Source organism: Podarcis melisellensis, assembly GCF_964234715.1.
Source record: "Podarcis melisellensis genome assembly, chromosome: 14".
Classification (NCBI taxonomy): domain Eukaryota; kingdom Metazoa; phylum Chordata; class Lepidosauria; order Squamata; family Lacertidae; genus Podarcis; species Podarcis melisellensis.
In genome coordinates, this window is record NC_138546.1 from 13,112,406 (window position 1) to 13,139,980 (window position 27,575).

Genomic DNA, 27,575 nt, shown 5'->3' on the forward strand with positions numbered 1-27,575 from the left:
ATGTGGCTTCCGCTTGAGTGCAGGAAGCTCCTGCAGCCAATTGGAAGCCGCGCCTTGGTTTTTGAATGTTTTCAGAAGTTGAATGGACTTCCAGAACTGATTCCATTTGAGAACCAAGGTATGGCTGTAAAGAAATAGATACGCCCTGCATTTCCAAAGAAACTGCTGGCTGTAGAAGCATTGGAATTAAAGAATTGAAAGTGGATTGGTGAGCCTTTCCTTCAAGAGTATATGCCAGCGTCAACATTTCCTTCATTTGGTTCAGGGATTTATTCTCCATATAAACAGGACTCCCATTTTTGCAACTACAGACATACACCATTTTTAATTGTTCTCTGAAACATGGAGGGAAAGAAAAAGGAAAACCGGGACATTCTGGGATCAAATTAGAAACTGGGATGGCTTCTGTAATTCTGGTACTGTTCTTGGAAAATGGGGACACTTGGACGGTATATAGGAGTAGTATTCCAGCCCATCATCTAGACTAGGTGTTATGTTCACCTTGTTTGTCCAGACTTGCCCTCTGCTGTGTTTGATTTTGCCTTTCTGGAACCTGAGCTGAGTCTGACTGCATTTGGGTGGTCATCCCCATAATGTGAAAGCCACTTCTGGAAATCTAGTGGAGATTTAGCACTTGTTTCTGGTGTTGATTGTTTTGAGGGTGGGGGGATCCATTTGCATCCCCAATAACTGGGAAAATTGTTTGAGGTTTTTTAAAAAAATGATATTTATTAAAGTTTTACAGACAGAAAAAGTTACAGAATAATAAAAAAATAAAAAATAAAAGTAAAAAAGGTACAAAAATACAAAGGGAAAATACGAAATACATGAAAAATAGAAAAGAATTAAAAACAAATCATTCTTTTCATGCCTTATATTTCTTTTACTTATTTCCCTGACCTCCTCACACCTCCCTTTTTTGTATTCCAGTTCACATGGTTAATTCAGCAAATCCTTACCCTCTTTGTTTTTATCTTAATTCTATATCTTAACATATTATAGCTTTATATTTTCATCCATTATCAATCCATTTTTACATGTTCTTATTAACCTTGTTTCTAAGGCCGCTTCATTTCAATCCAACATCATTTTAACATTCATTAATTTTACAATGTTTCTGCAAATAGTCTTTGAATTTCTTCCAATCTTCTTCCACCAACTCTTCTCCCTGGTCTCGGATTCTGCCAGTCATTTCCGCCAAAATTGCTTGAGTTTTGCACTGGCAAAATATGGTCTTTCCCCACCCTTTTAATGATTTTTTTTTAAGCCTCAGTTCCATAACACAACATGGTGCTGCTGTGTAAAAGGAATATTAGAAACTGGGGAAGAAGTGCTAGCATTATAACCAGTAAAATTAGCACAATAATCTTTACATTTCTGGATTTGGAACTGGTGCTATTGGTATGTGATCTGGTATCTCAGGACTTGCCACAAGCCCACCCCCCATTACACCTGCCTCACTTGATGCAAACCCCATCTTGGACTGTTGGCTGGGACAGAATCCTGCCCAAAACCAGGAACTGGAAACTAGAGGTGCAGCTTGCACAAGAAGGGGTGAGTGCTCTCGTGTTCAAATCCTGCTTTCTTGTTGTCCACTGTGAGAACAGGATGCTGGACTAGATGGGCCATTGGCCTGATCCTGCAGCCTCTTCTTAGGTCCTTAATGCTCTTCTTACATTCTTGAAGCCTGAACTGATCACCACCATGAGATGAATATGGGCAGTGAGGCATTTACTAGATAATAGGGACTGTCCTTACTAAATACATGCCTAAGACGCCTACTGAATCAGGCTAAAAGTCTAACTCAGGAATGAGAAACGTTTGACCCTCCAGATGTTGCTGAGCTACAACTCCCATCAGAGGATGATGATAGTTCAACAGCATCTGGAGGACCAATGGTCCCCACATCCAGGCTCTATCTAGTCCAGCATCTTGCTTCCCATGGTGGATAACGAGGTCTCTATGGGGAAGTCCATAAGCAGGGCAATATGTTTCTGTTGTTTGTGTTGCTAAGGTGGTATCTGTGCCAAACAAACAGAGCCTCGTCCCCTGGAGAACTCATTACTAGTGACAAATGCTTTCCTTGGGAGTCAGCTCCTATGTAGTCTTCTGCTCACTGCTCTCATTTTGTTTAGCAAGCATGAAGCATGAAAGGGCATGGAGATGCCCTCTGCACCCAACAGGAGTGTCCTTCTTACTCGCTATTAATGTGAGTTGCCCTTATGAGATGGAAGAAAGCTGACCTCGTCTCCCTCACCAGCATCAATTAAAAGCTTAGTCGTTGTAGAAACACAGCATTATCCCCCAAAGTGCTGGGGTATTATAGATCCACCTGCGGGGCGGCACTTGGCACCGTTCCTTCTGGGAACTGCTGTTTGTTTGCCAGGTAATCACTCCATTGAGGTCTTTGCTGAAAGATAATTGGCAGCTTGGCCATCAGACCAGTTTGCCGTTCTCCCAGGCTGTGTCTGAGCTGATGTGTTCGTGAGCTCGGCTTTGTGGCAATGAAAGAGAACCGAGGTCTTCTTGAAGACATGGGTAGCAAAGTTATTTAGAGAGGGGACAGCTCCTTTGTCCTGTGTTTCACCGAATGCTTATGATATAAACAACCAAATGAGCACACTAAGGTAGCACACGTCCTTTTGCTTCAGGTGATGTATGGTTTAAAACAACATTAAGCACAGCTTGGCAATGAACAGAGGTCTTTTTTATTTTGTTTTTGCAATTGTAACCTAGAACAGATTAATAATGGGCAGTGGAACCCAATCATCTATTTCTTAAAGTATATTCAGTAAGAAATCACAGCGCAGAAGTTGGGCACACGAAGAGGCGGGTTTAGGGGAGCATGACTGGTTCACCCGCATTAGGTGCCGAGTCGAGAGGGCGCTGAAACATTGATGCACAATGGAAGGCATGGGGAGTGCTAAATTTTGGCATTGCAGAGCGCAGCTGAAATTTTAAAGCCCTAAGTTCGCCACTGGAACATGTTGTGCATGCAGGAGGTGCAAACAAATGAAATCTCTACTTAAAGGAGATGACAGGAAAGATTAGGTGTAGGGGGAATTTGCGTGGTCATGTATGGGGTAAGGTGATCTCACAAACGAACTGGTGCCAAACTGTTACGGGCTTAATATACGCCTTTGAACTTGTCGCAGTAACCAATGGGCAGCCAGAGCAGATTTCTGAGCAGAGGTGTCATATGCAGATGGAGTTTTACTCCTGTCAGCAGCCATGCTGCAGAATTCTAGGCTAACTGCAGTTTCTGGGTCAGGTGCCAGGGAAGCCCCACACAGAGTGCATTACAGTAATCCAACCTTGAAGTGATTTGGAAAGTGCTGACGTCAGGCTTCATGCATAGTCAGAAACCCTTTAATGTTACCGTATGCTGATAGGTGATTGGTGATGTCTAATTTGTCCCTGATGGCAAACAGTTTACATCTTCTATCTATCATCTATCTATCTATCTATCTATCTATCTATCTATCTATCTATCTATCATCTATCTATCTATCTATCATCTATCTATCTATCTATCTATCTATCTATCTATCATCTATCTATCTATCATCTATCTATCTATCTATCTATCATCTATCTATCTATCTATCTATCTATCATCTATCTATCTATCTATCTATCATCTATCTATCTATCTATCTATCTATCTATCTATCTATCATCTATCTATCTATCTATCTATCTATCTATCTATCTATCTATCATCTATCTATCTATCTATCTATCTATCTATCTATCTATCTATCTATCTATCTATATCTATCTATCTTTCTATCTATCTATCATCTATCTATCTATCATCTATCTATCTATCTATCTATCTATCTATCTATCTATCTATCTATCTATCTATCTATCATCATCTATCTATCATCTATCTATCTATCTATCTATCATCTATCTATCTATCATCTATCTATCATCTATCTAATCTATCATCTATCTACCTCTGAGATTATTGAGACAAATAAAAACCAGTTCTTTCATCCTGATTTCAGAGTCCTGTTATGCTTTCTCCCACTCCTTCTTCCTCAGCTGTTTCCTTTGGATTTTTCCAGAAATTGTCTTGGGCAGGTCTTGAACAAACTCTATCTGTTTTGAAAGATCAAGGAGAGAGAGAGAGAGAGAGAGAGAGAGAGAGAGAGAGAGAGAGAGAGAGAGAGAGAGAGAGAGAGAGGGAGGAGCACATTTTATTGGTCATTGTAGTCATTCCTTTTCCCAGGGGAAACCATGATAGAAGTGTTTAAATGACTTAGACTCAGGGTGATCCATTGAAGCTGAATGTTCAAAGATTCAGGACAGATAATAAGAGGTACTTCTTCATACAGTACATACATAAGCTGTGGAATTTGCTCCCAGAAGATTACTATTATTACTATTACTATTATTATTTCAAACCATAGCACGGTCAATACACAGGGGGCACCTGGAAGCAAAAACAAGGTTAAGACACATGCTAAACAGCATTTTACCAGGAGCTGAGTGCCCACGCAAGGCAGGACCTGACCTAATTGTGAGCACCAAGTTGCCTGTTCATCAGTGTACTTGGACCGACCTGAAAGAGGAAGACGAGACAGAGATTTTACCCGGACATCTCGTTGTCAGAGTCCTCCTCGTACACAGTTTCTTATCTACAAGATTTAATGCGGAGAACCTGCGCTCTGGCCTTCAGTATGAACTCTTGAACCTGGTGGCATTGAATAGTAATTTGTACGATTGTATATATCTCTTCAAGACTGATTTGAGACTGTATATTTATATATATTCTTTGAGCTTGCATTATTTGGAGTTATAGTATGTGATGCGTTGAGATATTTAGCGTGCAAGACACTCTCATCCTGTATACAGAATTGTGCTTGATGACATGTTAAAGAACAGCAGCGTGAGGGGAGGGAGGGACGGCTGCTCTTTGGATGACTGTACTGAGTGTCCAAGGCTTTCATTCCTAGACAGCAGTGAAGACTTCCTGACTCTGGTCTGTTGTTCAGGCTGCTCCTCCCCATCTGATCATGATTGGGCAGTTCAAATGTTGGAGTTGGCAGGCTATACCGCAGTCCAAGCCTGCTGGCTGGGGTTGCCTGTTGTTAAATCCAGCCTCAAGATTGATGCCCAGGAACCGCAAACCCTCTTCTTACCTTTCTGGGGTACTTGTAAGGTGCTGTTGTCTTCTTGACATGGTCCTGCAGCTCACAAATTAATTGGTCTTTCTCTCGTGACTCGTAAGCAGGCGACAGGACGATAAAGGCTTTTACAACCTACCACCCAAAAAATAAAAGAAAGGCCACAATCAGTGCTTTCACAACCTACAAGATTTTGCATAAAAATGGAAATAATAACAACAACAACAACAACAACAACAACAAACCTTTAATGTCACTACACCACTTGTGTGCAGTGAATGGATATATGTGAATGGATATGTATTCATGCAAATTTGGGAATAACAGGCATAGTTTGAGTAGAAATACAGTGCATCTCATCACAAGGAGGGTGGGGAATAGGAAATTGTCACCAAGTGACATGTCTGCCTGCTCAGTCTGCTGTCCAGGTGCTGACTGTGGATGGTGGTCCATTTCATGTTACCTCTCCCCTGATGGGATCTGGACTGCTGACAACAGCCGATTCTGCCACTGCCGGGTGTTCCATTAAGGCATGTTCCACTTCATAGGGCCCGATACGATACCTAACAAGGAGGAGCCATAGCTCAACATGAGGACACATGCTTTGCATACCGAGAGTCGCAAGTTAAATTCTTTTCTGGACGCTTCAAACCCCCCCCCCCACCGCAGAATTGGAGAAGGGCAACAAAAACAATGAAGATGATAGAGCAATTCCTTTAGCAGGAAAGGTTATAACATTTGGGATGTCTTGGTTTGGAGAAAAGTCCTTTTTGGGTGCCAATTTGAGTCATTTTATTTATGGGCACTTCCAAGTGCCCATAAAATAGGCTTACCCAGCAGATAAGATGACGTCATCAGCTCTTGCCACAAATCGGATGTAGCCATCTTCATCCATGATCCCTCGGTCCCCAGTGATGTAGAAGTCTCCACGTTCTGTCGAGGCTGTTTTCTCAGGGTCATCCTAAGAACAATGCAGCAGAAATCACTAAAGCCAAAGAGGGAAACATTTATCTCTCGATTCCGGCAACTTCAAGGGGTGTCCTGCCCTTGTGAAGGGCCTGTCGCAGATCTAGCAACACAGACAGAATGTTCTCCTACCACAACAAATTCAATGTGTGTGTGTGTTTGGTGGGTGAGGAGTTGGCTCTCACATTTGGTTTGCCGGAGATGTCAAAGATGTACGCAAGAAAGCAGGAGCATCAAGCTGGGGCTTAACGATGTCTCAGTCTCTCCCGTCTCCACAACATTCATACATTTGTTCATATCATTCTCAAAGAGTCCTGCTGGATCAGATAAAAGGTCTTTCTATTCTTGTACACCCTCCCATTGCTGCTCCCATCAACTGATGGTCATATTATGGCTTTGCAAGTCAATTTGAGTCATTTTATTGTGGAAAGCAACAAATAATGATAATTACATCCTCTATGAATTTGGTGAATACCCCTTTAAATTACACTTTCATCCAAAAACTTCTTTCCAGGAAGGCAGCTTCCGTAAGCATCAAAAGACCTTCCTCTTTCAACAGTCCTTTAAATGGATATATTTCTTACCTCAATTGACATCAGTACTGGAACTATTTTTTTTTTTTAAAAAAATGTTTCTAGAGGTGAAATTGATTGCTTTTACATTCTTGAATGGTTTTGATATAGGGAATTGTTTTTAAGTTGTTTGCTTTTTGGTCACAAGTGTCTTATAATTGTGTGTTTTATTTTTGCCACCTGCCCTGGGATCTTAAATGAATGAACAAAAATGGACAAAAATATAAAAACAACTCAGCGCATTAAGCAAGAATGCAGACAAATGAAGCCAGGAGGTCTTGCTGAAGTCTTTGTCCTCCTAGTGTCTGCTGAGGAAACACTCATGATCATATATTCCTTGAATAATGCCCAACCATTTGAAAGGGTCCCGTCTTACCAGCAGTGCTAGCTTGGCCCTGCGACCATCGGTGTCTGGGGCCATGGGTGCCATGCAGCGTGCATGGCCCTGGCACTGAAATTTGTGGGTGCCCAGCCCCTTCATGGGGATTTTTGTGGGTGTTCAGGCACCCAGGGCATTGGCACCTATGCTCCTTACCAAGTAGCCAGAGAAGAGACCCAAGGGCCTTTGGGGTTTGATTTTAACAGCAATGTCTCCTTCTTCCCCAGGAGGCAGGCGATTGCAATGTTCATCTATTATCTAGAAAGAAAGATAAGCAAGGGTGGGTTATGCAAGCTTTTCCATTTTGTCATTTTAGCTGAGTGTTAAGTTTTACTAGAATATGGTATCGTGATATTAAATCATACAACATGGGCTGTTACAACCAGGATGACCATTATAGCTCCCCTGTGTTATAAACATGCCTACCTGGACATCAAAGGGATGAGATGATGGTCCAATAAACCCCGGCTTGACTTTCATATCCTTCGGGGTTGAACAAAGTATGGTCTGAGGAAAAAATGGTAGATGTGCAATCAGCGCTCTCTCTCTCTCTCTCTCTCTCTCTCTCTCTCTCTCTCTCTCTCTCTCTCTGTGTGTGTGTGTGTGTAACTATGGATTTTAATGAATTAGATAAATTCTAATTCTGGTCCTGAATGGGGTAACTGTGCCTCTGCAGGACCAGGTGCGCAGCCTGGGAGTCATTTTGGACTCACAGCTGTCCATGGAGGCACAGGTCAAATCTGTATCCAGGGCAGCTGTTTACCAGCTCCATCTGGTACGTAGGCTGAGACCCTATCTGCCTGCGGACTGTCTTGCCAGAGTGGTACATGCTCTGGTTATCTCCCGCTTGGACTACTGCAATGCGCTCTACGTGGGGCTACCTTTGAAGGTGACCCGGAAACTACAACTAATCCAGAATGCGGCAGCTAGACTGGTGACTGGGAGCGGCCGCCGAGACCATATAACACTGGTCTTGAAAGACCTACATTGGCTCCCAGTACGTTTCCGAGCACAATTCAAAGTGTTGGTGCTGACCTTTAAAGCCCTAAATGGCCTCGGTCCAGTATATCTGAAGGAGCGTCTCCTCCCCCATCGTTCTGCCCTGAGGTCCAGCTCCGAGGGCCTTCTGGCGGTCCCCCCCCTGCAAGAGGCCAAGTTGCAGGGAACCAGGCAGAGGGCCTTCTCGGTGGTGGCGCCCGCCCTGTGGAATGCCCTCCCACCGGATGTCAAGGCGATGGACAACTACCTGACATTCAGAAGACATCTGAAGGCAGCCCTGTTCAGGGAAGTTTTTAATATGTGACATTTTAGTGTAATTTTCATTTCTGTTGGAAGCCGCCCAGAGTGGCTGGGGAAACCCAGCCAGATGGGCGGGGTACAAATAATAAATTATTATTATTATTATTATTAGTTGACTTTAACTATCTGCCTCTTTACCGATTTGGGGAAGGATCATACAAGCTGGACCTGCAAAAAAAAATGCAAGAAGTGAAGTCTTCTTGCAAAGGATTTCAAAAAACAACAGCCACATCCTTTTACAGGGTATTCCATTCCATTCCCTCACCCCACCCAATCAGATATTCTTGGCATCACAGTGAGCCTGGGCTTCTGGGTGTCAATTTCCCCCCGTTTCTACCTGTGCAGACATGCTGCATAAGAATTATGTATGATCAATGTGGACTGAGGGACATATCAAAGTTGGGGAGTTTTTTTGGGGGAAAGTATGCATACAGATTTGATAGGCTTCTGCTGCTCATTGGCATATATGTTTGTGTCTGAATGCAAACATACAGTCTCTGTCTGCCCATAGCCTTCACGGATTACTATTCCGGTATGAGCTTTCCACTGCTCAATCACTTCAAGGTTGATTGGCTCCCCACCACTCAGGCATCGTCTCAGACTCTTGAACTGGTATCTGAACAAGGATATGAAGAAGCATTTAGTCTTCCTAAAAAGAGACAACTGTTTTAATTCTACCAAACCCAACTTTTATCCAGAACACACGGAAAAGCAAAGAATGAGTGGTGCCAATTTGGCCTCAGCTGGATCCACACTCTGAGAATTTTATAGATATAGAGGTAAAATTGAAAAGGGGAAGGACAACAAAAGAGTCAGCCAGCAGAGGCTGGTTTATTCTGGCAAATTGTGCAGTGCCCCATCAAAGTCTACCCTCAGTCATCTCCCATAGAGTTCTTACTTAGAACCAGTAGGGGAGTTTTTTTTCTCTATTATTGGCTCTTTGGCGCCACCTACTGTTGGCCTCCCTGTCTTTTGCCCAACCAGTTCCGACAGGCACCAGCCATCACTGGACTCAAGCCAGGCAGAGTGACTTTGAAGTGAGGTAAACAAACAGGAATCAAGTTACTCTAGAGTGGAGTTCTAGAAATCACAGCCAGGTAGTTGTACCTGCTAACGTCGTGCTGCAGAAGCATACGGAAAATAGTTGGGGTGCCACAGAAGATCGTCACTGGATATTTGGAAAGAGTCTAGGAGGGAAGAGCACACACACTCCAAATGCATCATGTGATTCAGGAGGTCTCACACATCTTATATTTTACATGCTTCCTGCCTTTCGAATAGGGCAATATTAGCCTTACATTGAGAACGGTTGTTGGCTCGAACTGCAGCATGCCATGCTGAAAGACACATGCCCCTAGCATCCATGTAGGGTACACATTGCTGAAGGCAAATTTGATCCAGCCTGTGTCGGAGAAACCCCACATCAAATCTGAAGCTTTCAGGTCCATCCAGTTCCTGTTAATAAGGAGGCAAACAAGTGTAATATAAGATGGGGAACACTTGGTTTGTCAGCTGTACATGTGAAGAAAAGAAGAAGACCTAATGCTATTCTAGGCTGCATCAACAGAAGTATAGTGTTCAGATCAAGGGAAGGAATAGTGCTGTTCTATTCTGCCTTGGTCAGACTAAACCTGGAATACTGTGTCCAATTCTGGGCGCCACAATTTAAGGATGTTGACAAGCTGGAACATGTACAGAGGAGGACAACCAAGATGATCAAGGGTCTGGAAACCAAGCCCTATGAGGAACGGTTGTGGGAGTTGGGTATGTTTAACCTGAAAAAGAGGAGACTGAGAGGCGATGTGCTAGCCATCTTCAAATATCTAAAGGGTTGTCACATGGAAGATGGAGCAAGCTTGTTTTCTCCTTCTCTGGAAGGTAGGACCCAAACCAATGGCTACAAGTCACAAGAAATGAGATTCTGACTAAACATCAGGAAGAACTTTGTGGCGGTAAGAGCTGTTCAACAGGCTCCATCAGGAAGTTGTGGACTCTCCTTCATTGGAAGTTTTTAAGCAGAGGTTGGATGGCCATCTGCCATGGATGCTTAATTGACATTCCTGCATTGCAGGAAATTGGATTCGATGACTCTTGGGGTGCCTGCCAACTCTACAATTCTATGATTCTATGATAGGTGCCCTAGAATTACATTTAATTAAATAAATAGTCAATGTCTGTGGGCCACACGAAATGTAACACAAAGTCATATGTGGTCAGATCTTTTGGTTTTAAGACTTAAAGAACAGCAACTGCTGGAATGTGGGGTTTGTGGGGGATGACTTTAAGCTGATCAAGGTTGGGCAATATCTCAGATTTAAACAACCTTCCTGAAACTGTGATTAGCTGTGTTGGCAATGTTTGGTGAGATGTTCACCAACCTCAATTGCTTTAAAAAAGGATTAGACATCTTCACAGAGGATAAGGCTCGTCTAAAGACTGCTGTGTCCTATCTCTATGTTGTAGGTAGCACACCTCTGAATACCAGTTGCTAGGAAGTAGGAAAAGTACTATTGCACTCAGATCCTGCTTGGAGGCTTCTTATGGGCATTGGACTGGACACAATGGACTGTTCTAACAGGCTCCTTTTAAAGTTCTGAACATGTTCCAGTTCCACAATATCCTTTTTGAGGTGAGATGGCCAGAAATGTACATAGCACCCCAAGTGTGGTCACACCATAGATTTGCATAATAACACCAGCAACCCAGCCCAGCTGTGTCCAGTTGCCCTACTTTGGGTATCTGAGGATTGACACTTTATTGTGGTTTAAGCTTTTTGAGGAGGCCATCAGATGACTTCTGCCACAATAAAATTGTCACTCTTCAAATCTCACATAGGACTCCCTGTTGTGTTTCCTGCACCTGAAGATTTAGAAAGGGATAGGAGATACCTTCCGGTACTTGCTAGTCCAATCCCCAAACTGCTGCAGGAATGTTCCACCATTTTGGGATAACCCGTGGTTCCACTGGTGAAGTAGATGATCATTGGATCTTCACTCCTTGTTTTAACAGGCTGGTGATGATCACCTGCAGCTCTTTAAAGTAGAGAAGCGGGTATGTAAAAGTGGACTAGATGTGGTCAAAATGGTTTATGATCTTGCAAGCTCAAATTGTGAAATTCTTTCAGCTTCTTTTAGGATTTGGATGTGTCTGTTACCAAATGGTTCCGTTACAGAAGCATCCCACTTTGTACATGGATAGTGCTGTCTTGGTTACGTAAAGATCAACACTCATCTCTGAACACTAGAAATAGAGGGAAGAACATCTCCCACAACATCTGGTAGCATCCAGTAAGTAGTTCTGTTATGTAATGCTTCCCTTTGTCCTGAACTTGTTGTTGGTCAATGTTATTTTTATTCGTTTATAAGAGGCATTTTTATACTAATTGAGTAGCATGGGGATTTGGCTTCCAGTGTGCATGACTAGACTACAAATGAGAAAATGAATATGTGGGACCTGCAGCAAAATGTTGCAGTACTGAGCCCTCGTCCATAAGACTCAATTATGAACTACATCAGTTTCTCATTCTTCCAGTCTTAAGTTCTGCATCAGTTTGCGATTTTTTTTTTAAGCCCTCATGAATATTCTCCCAAGATTTTAGTGGACATTTTCTGTCAAAATACATATTTTTTGCACACACCTTTGTCTGTTTAGCCCATTTTTGCAAGTGATGTTTCCTCACACAATGGTTTGTGGCTGTAATTTTCACTAATATGTGCATATTTATGCACATGCTGTATGCATTTCTGTACACAGTATTTGGTGGGACAATTGCATCACAATTTTCAGAGAAGTTGAAAACGGCTGCCTTTGAGTTCACATATTGTTTCAGAAATTGTGAATTAGGTAGTTTCACACTAAAATCTGAAGCAAACCAAATTCCTCCCCCATCCCTTTGCATGATCTTGTTCTTCTCCAGCAGAAAAATGTATCAGGCAAGCCCTACCGATTGGGTGACAAGGTTTGCAAACACTGGTTATTTTTTTATTGTTTTCCAGGTCAAATCCCTCATACCCCCCATTTATTGCAGGGCAACAATATCTATCACCCCTGAACATTGACCATGGTGCCTGGGACACAACATCTGGAAGGAATATCACCCTGGCCACCTTCCTGGAATAATAATAATAATAATAATAATAATAATAATAATAATAATAATAATGTATACCCCTCCCATCTGACTGGGTTGCCCCAGTCACCCTGGGTGGCTTCCAACATACAGTCATACCTTGGTTTCCAAACAGCTTAGTTTCTGAACGTTTTGGCTCCTGAATGCCGCAAACCCGGAAGTGACTGTTTTGGTTTGTGAACTATTTTTGGAAGCCAAACGTCTGATGGGGCTTCCATGGCTTCCGATTGGCTGCAGGAACTTCCTGCAGCCAATCAGAAGCCGCACTTTGGTTTCCAAACATTTTAGAAGTTGAACGGACTTCTGGAATGGATTCTGTTTGACTTCCAAGGTACGACGGTATATTAAAACACAATAAAACGTTAAACATTTTTAAAAAACCCTTTCTCATACAGGGCTGCCTTCAGGTGTCTTCTAAAAGCTGTATAGTTACTTATCTCCTTTATCTCCTGTCTAGAGGATGAAGATTGCGGGTTTTTCTGTATCTCACTCTTTGACTTATCCCTGACTTGCTTAACAAAGCAGCAGAGATTCTCACTTTAGCAGGTCATGGAAGTTCAGCCATCCTTCTCTGCTGGTGCCTTTGGAGACCAACATCCGAGTTTTCAGGAACTGGCAATCAGATGCAACAGAGTCGATCAATGGAGCCAAGGCGTCGTTTGTAACTATACATTTGGCCCGAGACTTTTGGAGCCGGTACAAGATGTCTTGAGCAGTCAATAGGGTCGTGGCTGGGATGAAGGTGACACCTAGGAGCAGAACAAAGTGTGATTAAAAGAGAGGAGAGGAAGACACAGCAAAAAAATGGATCTTTCTGTTGGTTCCTAGCACAGAGAGGACCTGACTCACCTGCTCTGATGCAGCCCACACTGATCAGCCACCACTCAGGCACCCTGGGGAGGATGATGACGATTCGATCTCCCTTCTGCAGATTGCAGGCTTTGGAGAGGACGTTGGCTGCTTTCCTTGTTAAGAATGCCAGCTCCTCAAAGCTCCACCGCACCTCCTCGCCTTTCCCACTTACCCACCAAAGAGCGGGATTGGAAGGTCTCTTTCCATCCTATCAGGTACAAAAGAGGGAAAAAGTGAGTCTTATAGAGCAAAAAATACGGTAAGTAATTAAAGGCAGCCTGCAACATTCTGCAATGTGAGAATGAGACATTACAATATTAGCAGGTACAAGCTCAGATTACAAGACGTGGGAATGACGAAGATTAATAGGGATGGAAGGGGGGGTGATCCTTAATTGGGAGCACCACACTTTCTAGGAGCTGCATTCTTTGTTCTCTCGCTGTGATTATTAAAGTTTGTAACTGGTAAGAAGACTCCTTTTCCTTTGTTCTGCTTATCTACTACCATGGGGGGCAGGGAGCCAATTTCCTGAAGCCTGGCAGATGCTGGGGAATGAACCTGCCACCTTCTGCATGCAGAGTAGAAACCCTTACCCAAAAATGTATCTACTGTTTGTCCAACAAGAAGCCTCTAAGCTGTTTACAGAAAAGAATATGAGCCATTCACAAGTATATACCAATAAATACTGATCAAACATACAAAATATGTCGGCATAACATTTACCAAACTATAGATAAAATACAACAATGAACATGAAATGGACTTTCATTCTGATGTTGCATTCCAATTCAAACTTATTTTGGAGAAAGTCTTGTTGAGTACAGTGGCAGGGATCCAATTCTGAACCACGTGGATAGGCTTGGCAAGATCCCATATTTCCCCATCAGTTTGCAGTTTTTTATTTTTAAACCGTCATGAAAATTCATCAGTCTTTTAGCACAAATTTATCCTGATATAAACATTTTCGAAAGCAATTTTCCCCTCATATAATGCATATTTGCATGCTATTTTCACCAAAATATAATCTAATGGCTTTAAACTAGTATATGCATGTCTGTACAAACTATTTGGCTGGAGGGCCACAGTGCAAAATTTGAAAAACTGCAGATTTTGAAGGATGGCTTCATTTGGTTTGAACCTTGTTTCAGGAAATGCAAATTACGTAAGTCCGCCTTTAATTTCAAACTTAATCAGTTTCCTTCTCCCACCCCTATTTTCACTTCCTTCATAGTGGAATGAATGCTGTATTAAATCAATGTATTGCCCAGGTGTATTCTTTCTGCTAGAATTAATTTAATAGCACTATCAATTGTGTCCTAAGAAATACTGCAGTTCAAAGGAGGGTAACCCTGATTAAGGAACTAACATGATGGAGAGATTTGATCAGTTGCTCAAGTCCATTGTAACGTTTAAAAATAAAAAATAAAAATAAAAAATAAAAAATTATTTATACCCCGCCCATCTGGCTGAGTTTTCCCAGCTACTCTGGGCGGCTCCCAATCAAGTGTTAAAAACAATACAGCATTAAATATTAAAAACTTCCCTAAATAGGGCTGCCTTCAGATGTTTTTTAAAGATAAGATAGCTGCTTATTTCCTTGACATCTGATGGGAGGGTGTTTCACAAGGTGGGCGCCACTACCGAGAAGGCCCTCTGTCTAGTTCCCTGTAACCTCACTTCTCGCAATGAGGGAACCGCCAGAAGGCCCTCGGCACTGGATCTCATTGTCATAGCTGTCAACCTTCCCTTTTTTTGGCGGGAAATTCCCTTATTCCAGCGCCATTTCCCGCTGCTTCCCGCTGCTATCCCAGATTGTTAGATATCCCGTAGACTGTCCCCGGGACAGGTGAGGCTGCTGGTCCCTTATTTTTGAGGCTGCTGATCCCTTATTTTCAAATCGTATGCTCAGGCTGAACGGTGGGGGTGGAGAAGCTCCTTCAGGTATACAGGACTGAGGCCATTTAGGGCTTTAAAGGTCAGCACCAACACTTTGAATTGTGCTCAGAAACGTACTGGGAGCCAATGCAGATCTCTCAGGACCGGTGTTACGTGGTCCCGGTGGCCACTCCCAGTCATCAGTCTAGCTGCTGCATTCTGGATTAATTGCAGTTTCTGGGTCACCTTCAAAGGTAGCCCCATGTAGAGCACATTGCAGTAGTAATGCATTTCTGTCTATGAGATGATATTATATTATTAGATGGCTTCATTTGTTACCTATAGAGTAATGTTATATGTGCCAGCAGTAAGAAAGCTACTGGCATTTTTTAATAAAAAAAACAGTGTTGATTGCCAAAGAGGCATTTTAATTTAAAAGATTCAGGGAATTTTACAATTTTAAGTTTAGATGATTTGCGGATCGAAAAATTGATGCTAACTTCCACCTGGATTAATTGTTTTTGTTGCAATGACTGTTGACTGTAAACAGCAAAGAAAGGCTGGCTGATAATATTAGTCAAGCATTTTGTTTAGAATATAGGGCTCATTTGTTCTTGCAACCACCGATAAAAACTTTGCCACTGCTAACGTTCTAGCATTTGTCCGGTCTTCCAGTAGGAACCTGACATAGTGAGCCTCTGATTTTCCCGGGAAAGGTACCAGCAAGGGTAATATCAGTTCAGCCCTGGCCTGCTCATATTTTGCACAATGCAACAAAATTGTGTATTGATTTGTAATGATTTGTTGGGTCTCTGGACCGTAATAAAGATTGATTGATTGATTGATTGATTGATAATATTAGGAAGAAATCATGACAGAGTTTCATACCTTCTCCTTTTGGCTCCATTTATCCAGCACATCACTTGCAAAATTGAAATGTTCGGGCACATTCTTGTAGAGAGCTTCATAGTCGGAGAAATCCAAATCTGGAGATCCACTGCAAGGTTGACTTTTAATTCTATAGGGCAATTTGGAGGCACTCAGAGATTTTAAAAGTCTGGAGAGATGCTTCATTGCAGCTGCCATGAATGTTCTTGCCTTGATGGAAAACCAGAAGGATAAAAAAAGAACATTCCAAATTCTGCTCAAGAACAGAAAACAAAATGAACACTGATGTCGTAGTATATGGAAAAGAAAGACGGATGCAACGATGCAACTGGGACAATGCAATGGAAATGCAACTTCATTCCAGATCCAGGATCTTTCTTCAGGGTGGAAATGAAGAGCTCAGAGTATTAGTTCCTTCAGTCTCATGCTGAAAATAGAAGGCTAACTGTAGGCTATCTGCAATGGACCCCATTGATAAAGTGTGCAAGTGGTAGACCGGAATGCACCAAAGTTAGCTGTTCATGAGCATCAACTACACTTCATGTTTGTGGGCAGCAGAAGGTAGATAATGTCAACTGCTTACTGAATATTGGTGATTTGTTATATAGTGTCGCATCAAGCAATTGTTACACCACACTTCCCAGTGCATTTTCCAGCTCTGTTTTCTTATAGCAAAAAGTCCAGTGGGCAGGGTCTGGTCTCTTGAGCAAGATAACCAAATCAGGTATAAATGCACAACATAAGTTTGCTCTGATCCATTAAAAAAATGGTTGCGTTTAAAGTTGTTCTTTTTAAAAAAAATACCTGAAAGAAAATATTAGTCATAGCTCATTTCAGTCGGACTGCTTTTGTGACTATCTTTAGTTGGGCTCTGGGACCTATATATTTATGTCAGATTAGATTGTTTCATTGTTAGACGCATATCTGTAGGTCTGAAATTCAGAAACCCCATTTACTGCCATCTGCGTTTGCTAAAGGAAACTTCTTAAGTTTTTTTCAGACTGGAACAAGAAATAGTATAATATATATATATATATACCTGTACATACTTACCACATCCTACACTCTGGAAAGAAGTGCAAAAGGAAATTCACCAGAGTTTAAGAGAGTCAGATTTAGCTGAAAATGTTTAAGCTTTAAGAACATAAACATTAACTTTTACTCCATTCAGTGACATTGGGCAACCTTTTTCTACAATTGTTCTGCAATCTGGTGTTAATGTTCTACTAGATTGTCACTTATATCCCAAAGCGCTCCCTTAGTTCATTAATTTATGTTAAAATATTTGTAAAATAAATTAATGGATGAGAGAGACTGGTCAGCAAGAGGATAGGTTAGGCTTTATTTTGCTTTAACAAAATATCTGTCTAAAATGAATGCTGACCTCACACCCAGTTGCTGGAGGGGTGCAATGGAATGGTTACCTTTGTCTACCTTTGGACCTGCTCTGCGTGTCTTGGGTGAAGTTTCCCAACAAATCTCCGCTATTGTTCGTCAGATCCTTCCTCTTGACCCTGGTTTGGTTTGCGCTCTATCTTTCTGAATAACATGAATGATTTAACCCCCAAAGACTTGATTTTATTTCTTCCTTTGGCTACTAAGATGGAAATAGATCACCACTGGAAACATAATTCTATGTTCTCTCTGGAGGGAGAGTGAAGTCTAGAATTTGGTATTACAAGAAAAAACTTTACCCAGTGAAAGAGGCTTCTCAGAGGACTGATAGAATCTGAAAAATCTGAAAATATGCTGTTCTTGACTTACCTCATACAACCTGAATGTACTAAATATCCTCTGAGATACCGCTTGCCTTTCTTGTCTAACCATTCACCTCAGTCCTAAACATTTTGTACCTCTTCTTGTTGTATAGCCCATTATTTTATTTAGTTCCAGTCACTTAAATTATTCTGTATACCACATGCATATACATGCCTGTGTTGTGCATACATGTGTATATAACCCACTCTGTGTGTGATGATTTTATTTTATTTTACAGTTGTACCTTGGTTTAAGAACAGTCCTGTTTACGAATGATTCAGTTTATGAACTCTGCAAAACTGGAAGTAGTGTCCCGGTTTGAGAAGTTTACCTCAGTCTAAGAACGGAATCTGAACAGTGGAAGGGCACCAGCAATGGGAGGCCTCATTAGGGAAAGTGCGCCTCGGTTTAAGAATGGTTTCAGTTTAAGAACGGACTTCCAGAACGGATTAAGTTCGTAAACTGAGGTACCACTGTATTATTTATTACTGATTTATTTGTTCCTTTTTATTGTTCCTTGTTACATTGAAGGAAATGATTAAAAAAACACAATGTTTTCAAAAAGAGAGAGAGAGAGGACAAAGTAGTGGAGATTCCATCTGGCCTGCATTCAGATCTCCATCGCAGGATGCGGTAATTGTACTTTCACCAGTGGAAACATCAAAATGGGCTTTCCACTAATACCAATCTATGCATGGTGAATTGGTGAGAATGGTGGACTGAACACAATTCAAAGGAAAACATCAGGAGTGTTTTGCAGGAGTGTTGCAACAACTCCAGACCCTAGAATATCCATGATTGTTAAAAGACAACCTTCCAGTTTAAGACCAGGCTTAAGGCTATCTTATATTGGCTCAAGCTAGTGTGATAGGAATTTTATGGTTTTAGATATATGGCAACGTTCATAACCACATGTACATAGATCAGCACAGGAAAGCCAACCTGGAACCATTTTGATTCCTAAACTGAGCAAATGTTTCTCTGCATGGTCAAAATGGAAAAGTCTCCCCATTGTCTCTTTCCTCACAAATCCTGTCTTAAGGACACATTTAAGATACAAGGTGTGAGCCTGTGACCTGGCCCAGGAAATAAGTATTTTACCACTACAAAAGAATGGCCAGGCTCCCCAGGAAATCCAATCAAGTAACCTGCCAGACAGGAGATAAACAAGGACAAGAGAAAAACAACATTTAAATTTCTGTGATGTAGGTGGGATGTATCTGAGGGGTGGTCTTAGGTTACACCCCTTCTGTGATGTATGCATAATGTTTCTGGGGGTGGTCTTGATCTACAGAATGGGAATTTCAAAAGTCTTTATAAACCCTTGCACAGCATTGTTCTGGGTCCTCTTCCTCTCCTGCATGTGAGGGGAGCACCCTGTTGCAACAGATCAATAAAGATCAAGCTTACTAGCTGCTTTGCTTCTCAATATTCTCTGGTTGGCCTCTGTTATTTTCTCCTACCAATAGGGAACCTATGTAAGGACTCTATATGGGCTCTTGGATACCCCATAAGGGAAAAGGGCATATTTTTATTTACAACAGATGGCGACCACGCACGAAGGGACTTTTGGTTACCCGGATTCTGGAAGCGAGGAAGGACTGGTTATCCAGCGCGCACCAGGCAGTTTGCCAGGAGGAATAACCAGTCTTCCATCGATCCCAGGGTCTGGAAATAACTGGAGGTTCAGCGGGGCTAACCAGAGGAAGCAACGCTTGATCAGGCCGGCCTTAAACAACCAGTCAAGAGATCGTGGGATCACCAGGAACAGCGCATGCGGAAGTGAGTATTAAGTAGGAAACACGGGTAGTGGGTTGGGTTCTCTAAACCACAGCAACCAAAATTCTTTAATTCTTCCTTTTCCCTTCAAATCTAAAATTTCTACTTTTTTCCTCATATAAAAATTGCCTTCTCCTCCTTTCTGTCCCCTTGATCTCAACACCAGCCCTAGCCCTTCGGAGTATGCCCAGGCAAAAGTTGTGTGTGACTTCTTTCATTTCCCTTCTACAGTCTATATGCTGACCTATTCCTTAGGAGTTTTGCCCAGAAAAAAGGTCGTGCTTTTTCTTCTGTACTGAAAACTATAACTCCCAGGTGCAGCCACACCTCTGCCATGGCGATCTTTGTTAGAGATGACCTGTGAGCAGAGAAAGCAAGGGCACCTGATTCCTTTCCTTCTTTGTCATTTCTGAGTCCCAATCTGGCACTGCGCTACGCAAGCGTCCAGTAGGGAACTCTCAGATTAGATTGTAAGAGGCAGGAGGTTGCTGTGGGCTCCCTGGCTGAGAAATGACCAAAGGGGGGGGGGTTGAGATCGCTGACCGCACTGTTAGCTTAGTATCCAGGAAAGGCCAACAGCTGTACCAGCCTAGTAAGTCAGGCCAGACGAACGGCGGTGTGTCACAGTACTAATTCTCGGAGTTGTCCAAATTGAGTCTACTGTGGGTTATTTATTGTGTTTCCTGAAAAGTGGGGATAAAACCCCGACTGCAGTATAAAAGTAAAAGCTAGCACTATTAAAATTCTTAAAATGGGTGCACCTCAATCAAAAGAAATGAACCTGCAGACTCCTGATGGGAAAGAAGCCCAGTTGGTGCTTATTTCTGGCCTGGACTCTGACAGTCCCCTTCAATTTGTGTTTAAGAAACATTTTTCCTGTGTTTAAATTATACTTAGGTAACATCCAGCAGCTGCTTATCTTAAATGTGCCATCTAAAATAAAAATGCAAGCTTGCTCCAAATTCTAAATCTAAGGAAGCCATGTTGGGCCTTATCAATCTTAAACAAGACAAAAATGAGAATGTAGTGTTTATTTGTTATGTTTTATATATATATATATAAATATAAATGTTTGTTATTTGAGAGAGGCTCAAAAGAGTCTTCCTCCTTGTATGTACTTCATTAAGCATATGCCTATGAAAGTATGGTCTTCTAAGAAAATATCTGAGTCCAGTTTTAACTTTGATTTCGTTGGACAGAAGAGTTATTGTAAGGCTCCTGATAATCAGTCTCTATAAGACTTCCTGGCCTCTTTTCTTAGAAAATGCCCCCCCCCCCCGTTTCATTCTGTCTCTTTCAGGGTTTTTTCTTCTTCTGTACCAGGTAAATTTACTCCCGAGTAAGCTTCCTTTAAGGGAAACTGTAAAAGGGGGGGCATAGATTAGGCTTACTATTCCTCTGCAAATCAGATTAGGCTTACTATTCCTCTGCAAGTTCAGGAAAAATTGTCACTTTTGTATTCCTTTTAAATCAAATCTATGGCTGTTTTAACTATGCTTTATAAGAAATCCTCTCCCTATCTTAGGAAAAATGTTCACTTCAATCTTCCTTTAAAGATCATTTGTCTAGGAACTTGCACTCTAAGGAACTTGCACGTCTAAGGAAGTAAACTCAAACTAATCTCAAGATCTGCTAAAAGGGTTCTGTATAAAGTTGGGTACTTTTATTTTCCTCTTCCTTAGTACATGATAGGTGCATGGCTTGTGATAGGCGCATGGCTTGTGGTCTCTTCCCCAGTTGTGTCTGTGTACATAAGTATGTGTGTGTTTCTGGTAGTACAAATCTTGCTGTGAACCCTGTATTTTAGGGTTGGACTAGATGACCCCAGGTCCCTTTCAACTTTCCCAATTTGTGGCTGATGAGTTGAAATTCAGCCCAGATTTGCTCTTTGGTTTTAAAAGGTGAGAGGTGAAAGCCGTGATGTTTTGAAGCAGAACTGGTGATATCAGGCATTTCAGTGATTACAGTTGAGTGATTACAGTGTTTATCATTTTGTCTATTTACAGAAAAAAAGTCTACTCAAAGTTTAAGCACATACAAATTCATATAATCAGGTAGAATGCGCCTTGACCATACCTGTAAATAAAGGGCAGAAGATTTTGTCTGCAAATGGTAAGGCTGAAATGACTGAGAATGTTAAAATCTGATGAATTCTGACTCTCTGGCCATTTTTTCCCATATATAAGGGCGTGGCAGATTGTTCCGCGAATGGCCAGAGGGATATTAGCCCTTTCCTGTACATAAAGGAAGCAATTGTCCCTTTGCTTGGGCTGCAATTGTTAGCTTTGGTGAATACTTAAATTGCTGAGTTTCTCTTTTTTGTTTTAAAATCTAACCCTATTTTTAAAATCTACTCCTTACCCTTCCCTTCCCTTATTCAAATTCTAATTTAGCCGAAACATGCAACATTTTCAATAAAATAAAAGGTTTGCTGAGACATGAACTCTGCACATGCACAGAGGCTAGATCAGCTTTTAAAAAAAAGCGAGAGAGAAAGAGAGAGAGAGAGGAAGGAGGGGGGAAAGAAGGGGGAGAGGAGGTTTGCAGAGCATGTGCTTGCAGGGAGAAACCTATCCAAATTTCCTTATGTAAAACTTGGAACCATTGAGGGAAATCACCCTTAATGTGTCTTTTGCTCCAAGGGCTACTTAATCAAGAGGTTGCCAAGTTTCAAATCTAACATGCCAAATTCTTTTCACAGGTAAATATCAAAGCACTCCCACTGTGAGTTCCTCTCTTGAGTAGTTTGCCTCCCCAATGGGATTTAAATTTTATAAGTTTTTTTTGTGTGTGTGTCTGTGTGTGTATGCCTATGCATTTTAGGAACAGCATTTCCTGACTGACTTCTCACATGAAATAATTTTCCCTCTTAACAGAATATGTGAACGCCATTAACAAAGTGTTTGTCCCTTCTTTTCTCCCACAGCACGAATGATAATGAGGGGATGCAAACAGTGATTTAAATACTCTATAAAAAGTAATTGCATTTGTATTTCTTTTCGTCTTTCTTCCCTTAAAGCCAAACAGTCATTTCTGTTCAGCAAAACAAGTCTGAATCCCTGCTATATTAGTTTATTTCCCTCTATCTCTTTGTGGCTTTGACATTTTTTTTAGGTTACAAATAATCCGTTTTTCATTTATTAATCAGTTTTTCATTGGGTTGTTAGAATGCCAAAACAGATTACTTCAGGTTACTTAAAAAATTGTGTGTCTTAGCATTTATTTATTTTTGGTTCCTCATAGGTCATTGAGTGTGTGTGTGTGTGTTTTACTTTTGGGGCATGTCCATCACATGTTGAAAGTCATTTTCATCAAGTTCTACTTATCAGATAGCACATGCTGAATTTTAAGCCTTTTCCCAATGTTTTCCCATTTTTTCAGTCCAGTAGTAATCTGTGTGGTTTTGATAATATCTTTGTATTCTTTAATAATAATTCTTTTCTAAATCTGATGTCTTTGTGTCAAGTCTTGTTTTCATCTGACTGGTAATCTAATTTTTTGCTTTCTTTTTTATTTTTTTAACCTTTGTTGTATCTTTTACAGTTCTCTTTCTCTACACTTGGAGTAATTTTTTATTTAATAATATGAAAAAAAAACTAACTGAAGGAAAGCAAACAAACTTAGCAGATAATAACAGTAATTATATGAAAATGTGATAATAATATTAAAATGAGTAAAATGTTTAACGTGCTAAGATAACTCAAGGAGATTTGGGGGGGCTTTTGCCCCTTCCTTTTCTAACTCTTGTCTTAAGTCCCCCCAAAAACCCTGCCCCCTTACAGGATATCACTTCTACAGATGTGCAATGATGAAAAAGCAGCAACAACCCCTCAACTCAGTTCTTCACCATCACAAGACCTGTAACAGACACCAGAGTTTTCAAAATGCCCACAGCTATCTCTTTCAAAGGATATAGACTGACGGGGGAGTGGGGCTGACAAAGGGGGGTGGAGTTGAATTGCAAGGATGTTTTTTTCGCTTGAACCTCAAGCCTCTGTGCTCCAGGATTCAAAAGATACATACGTAAAAGATCACAATTGTGTCAAGATATGCAACTGATATTTAATTAGTTTTTTTTATTATGTATTATTACGTAGGAATGTTGAAATGTGTCTGACAGTGTGTGTTGAAATGTGCCTGACAGTGTGTTATTTCCACAAAGGGGGCGGGGCTATTTTTGTGTGTAATTGTTTTTGTTTAATGTCTTATTCCTTACACCCCAGTGGAGGATTCTCATACATTTTATGCGTTCTAATAGACCAGGCTATTGTATAATCCAATGTTTAGATTGTCCCACCTGGCACTATGCCAACCTTCCCTACCCTTTTAAAATGTGCTAAAATTCGCTTTACCAAGGAGAAGCTTCTAAGATACATGAAGGTGGATATGCTTTGGTTTAGCAGGAATGATCCCTTATAGAGTTAAATTGACTTATTTGGACAAGTGCCCTTTTTAAGAATGGTTTTCTTTTAACAGATTGGTTTGAAGAGTTGAGAACCATGGGGCAAATTAAATTCAAATTGGACTCAGTTTGAATTGGGCAAGTGTATCCAGGCTGCAATTAGCTTTTTGGTCTTTAAGTGCAAGTGAGCAACCTCCCATGAGTGCAAGACCAACGCCAATAAAATAAAATCCCATAGAAAGGCCAAGGCAAAGACATCTCTCTCATGATATGTCCAAACCTGTGGCAGCTATGGTGAGTGCCAGGCGACATGGTTAAATGAAAGCCCCGAGGGGATTCAACAGACAGGATGTGTTGCTGTAGCACTATGCCAGTGTGAGACCACAGAAGAGCTAGCTTGACACCTGAGAAACACACAAAAATGGTGAAGGACAAAACACCAACTGCATTTTTCAGTCAGTAGTGGACCTTCCTGCTAAATGTAAAGCATAGCCACTATTGAGAAAATGTTTCTCCCAAGAGCTAGAATGCCACAAGTAATTTAGTAACAAAATGCAACATATGTTATTTTTAAGATATATTTATACAAAGGCATCCATTTACAACATACGATGTTATTATTTGTGGGGCAAAAATTTTTAAGGAAAATTCTAGCCCCAAAGGGGGGATAATGTGATAGGAATTTTATGGTTTTAGATATATGGCAACGTTCATAACCACATGTACATAGATCAGCACAGGAAAGCCAACCTGGAACCATTTTGATTCCTAAACTGAGCAAATGTTTCTCTGCATGGTCAAAATGGAAAAGTCTCCCCATTGTCTCTTTCCTCACAAATCCTGTCTTAAGGACACATTTAAGATACAAGGTGTGAGCCTGTGACCTGGCCCAGGAAATAAGTATTTTACCACTACAAAAGAATGGCCAGGCTCCCCAGGAAATCCAATCAAGTAACCTGCCAGACAGGAGATAAACAAGGACAAGAGGAAAACAACATTTAAATTTCTGTGATGTAGGTGGGATGTATCTGAGGGGTGGTCTTAGGTTACACCCCTTCTGTGATGTATGCATAATGTTTCTGGGGGTGGTCTTGATCTACAGAATGGGAATTTCAAAAGTCTTTATAAACCCTTGCACAGCATTGTTCTGGGTCCTCTTCCTCTCCTGCATGTGAGGGGAGCACCCTGTTGCAACAGATCAATAAAGATCAAGCTTACTAGCTGCTTTGCTTCTCAATATTCTCTGGTTGGCCTCTGTTATTTTCTCCTACCAATAGGGAACCTATGTAAGGACTCTATATGGGCTCTTGGATACCCCATAAGGGAAAAGGGCATATTTTTATTTACAACACTAGCCAGCTGAATAAGCTTGCATTTGCTGACAAAACCCACCTCTCTCACCCACTCTTTAAAGCAGTTTTGTCTGTTTTTGTTTGTCTAAATTGCATGTAAAAAAATAAAACAGAAGAGAGGTAGCTGTGTTAGTCTGTGGTATCAGGGTCAGGGGAACAAAAGGGTCTGTGGCACATTAAAGACTGTGTTTATTAAAAAAAGAAAATAAGACATAAGCTTTCATAAGCCAGCATCTACTTCCTCAGATATGTGGGTGAAGTATCCAACTGGGTTGACGCAACCCAGTTGCAGATCTTAAAGTCTTTGAGCTTAACTTCAAAACAATCTTATCATGACACATGATTCCAGTTAGACCAAAAAGTGTTGTGGCAAGGGGTGGGGGGAAATGGTATAATTCCTGGATGTCAAGATCTAGGCTTTGGGCAAGTACTCTTTGGTTAGAGAACTCCAGCAGAGATTTAAAATCACATAATATGCAGCAAAGCAAAGTGTGGAAATATAGACTGTTAGACCTTTAAAATACGCCCTTCTACATTTCATCCAAAGTTCCCCTCCTCCCCAGCATAGAAGATGATCACACATTTAGCAAATTAAAATTAGTTTACTTACAAACTCTTTAAAGGTCAGGTCCATGTGCTTTTCCATACACAAGTCAGAAAACACAGGCAGTAAAATTTGGCTTAGCTACAGTGGTGAAAATTCCTGAATTATTGGTAAAGGAACTCAAGGGTGGGGCTGATGAGATTGGAGTCCAGTACATAGCTGTCAACTTTTCCCTTTTCTTGTGAGGAATCCTATTCAGAATAAGGGAATTTCCCTTAAAAAAAGGGAAACGTTGACAGCTATGGTCCAGTAGCATCTGAAAGGCCCAAGGTTCATCACCTGTGATTTATGCTTATGGTCCTTGTAATGCAGGTTTGAATATATTGTGTAAGTTGTAACAATTCATGAGATTGCTCTTTTATTTTTCTGCAATGGCAGTGTAAGCTACTAAGCCATTTTATTCATTAGACACTATTTTATGTAAACCAACTTTCCATATTTATTCCGATTGGCATTATATAGTTGTTGCTACTTCCCTAAGATATGTCAAGACAATACTGATATATACTGACAGGAGAGGAGAAATTCTTCAGCTCATAATGATAAAATAATAATGATATAATATAATAATGACATTATTTCTATACTGCATTTTCTGCAAACTTGTATCCAAAGCAGTTTACAAAAGAGTAACACCCCCAAAGCAGCAACACAATAACCACAATACATAATTAAAATCATAATACCATTTACAGCACTAACATTTCAATAATTAACCATTAATTTATAATACAGGAAAGAAACTTAAGTGACCATGAAGGACACCAACAGGCCAATTAATATCCCATAGGCTGTAAATTCCTATTTCAGAGCCACGAGAGACACTAGAATTTTGTACAATGTTGGCAACCCAACAGCCACCAAGGCAAATAGAGCATCATCATCTATCCATCTGTGATATTGTTGTGACAACCAGTCCTTTTTTGATAGCTTCAGAGTCTCCTTAGGCTTTCCCCCACTCTTTCAGCCTCAGCTCCTTCCTCTGGATTTTCCCAGAAATTGTCTTGGGTAGGTCTTGAACAAACTCTATCTGTTTTGAAGGATTAAAAAGAGAGAGATAAACTGAGCACATCAACTTTTTTTGGAGTTGCATTTAGTCAACTTTTGTGGAACAGAGGAATCTTAACCCAAGTCTTAACAAAACACAGGATGACCAGCTGTCCCCGCCTCTCCTGGAAAGACTCCTGGGCCTTGAATCTGGGGTATGGCAGTCAGAGGCTTAGCCATGGGAGTTTTTGACCCTCCTTTCAGCTCCACACAGCAAAGATGCTACAGCAGCTGAATTTCTGCATCTGAATGGTTGAGGAATTCAGGCGTTGCAAATTCCTTTGTGAAATGACCCGAGTTGCATGTCTTGGACAAATGTACTGACTTCACACTTCTCCTAATGCTGCAGTGGTCTCTGGCAGTTGAAATGTATCAAACTTGGAGTTTAAAACTAGGTTTAAAGTTTTTAATTTTGGATTTTAAATGGTTGTAACCCAGCTTGAGACCTACTGGTGAAGGGTGGATTATAACAGTAATATATATTCAGAGAGATAATACACATTTAAATAGGAGCCATTGGAGAGGGATTGTAGCT

At 41.1% G+C, this 27,575-nt stretch overlaps 2 protein-coding genes across 2 annotated transcripts in view; both read right to left on the reverse strand.

Annotated features, from left to right (window-relative positions):
• LOC309356237 (uncharacterized protein) overlaps positions 1-17,260 on the reverse strand; it is a 33,458-nt gene extending 16,198 nt beyond the window's left edge. The window contains exons 1-15 of the mRNA XM_081887510.1: positions 17,152-17,260; positions 16,099-16,308; positions 13,333-13,543; positions 13,022-13,232; positions 11,243-11,386; positions 9,653-9,809; positions 9,462-9,541; positions 8,787-8,970; positions 7,482-7,562; positions 7,212-7,313; positions 5,972-6,099; positions 5,602-5,701; positions 5,154-5,273; positions 4,040-4,110; positions 2,333-2,525 (exon numbers count right to left, since the gene is read on the reverse strand). Of these exons, the coding sequence (XP_081743636.1) occupies positions 2,333-2,525; positions 4,040-4,110; positions 5,154-5,273; positions 5,602-5,701; positions 5,972-6,099; positions 7,212-7,313; positions 7,482-7,562; positions 8,787-8,970; positions 9,462-9,541; positions 9,653-9,809; positions 11,243-11,386; positions 13,022-13,232; positions 13,333-13,543; positions 16,099-16,296 (1,980 nt within the window). The 5' untranslated portion in view covers positions 16,297-16,308; positions 17,152-17,260. The remainder of the gene's footprint in view (positions 1-2,332; positions 2,526-4,039; positions 4,111-5,153; positions 5,274-5,601; positions 5,702-5,971; positions 6,100-7,211; positions 7,314-7,481; positions 7,563-8,786; positions 8,971-9,461; positions 9,542-9,652; positions 9,810-11,242; positions 11,387-13,021; positions 13,233-13,332; positions 13,544-16,098; positions 16,309-17,151) is intronic.
• An 8,711-nt stretch (positions 17,261-25,971) lies between these two features.
• The window catches only part of LOC309357012 (acyl-coenzyme A synthetase ACSM3, mitochondrial-like), a 39,987-nt gene continuing 38,383 nt past the window's right edge, over positions 25,972-27,575 (reverse strand). Inside the window, exon 14 of the mRNA XM_081888879.1 lies at positions 25,972-27,023. Within this exon, the coding sequence (XP_081745005.1) occupies positions 26,937-27,023 (87 nt within the window). The 3' untranslated portion in view covers positions 25,972-26,936. The remainder of the gene's footprint in view (positions 27,024-27,575) is intronic.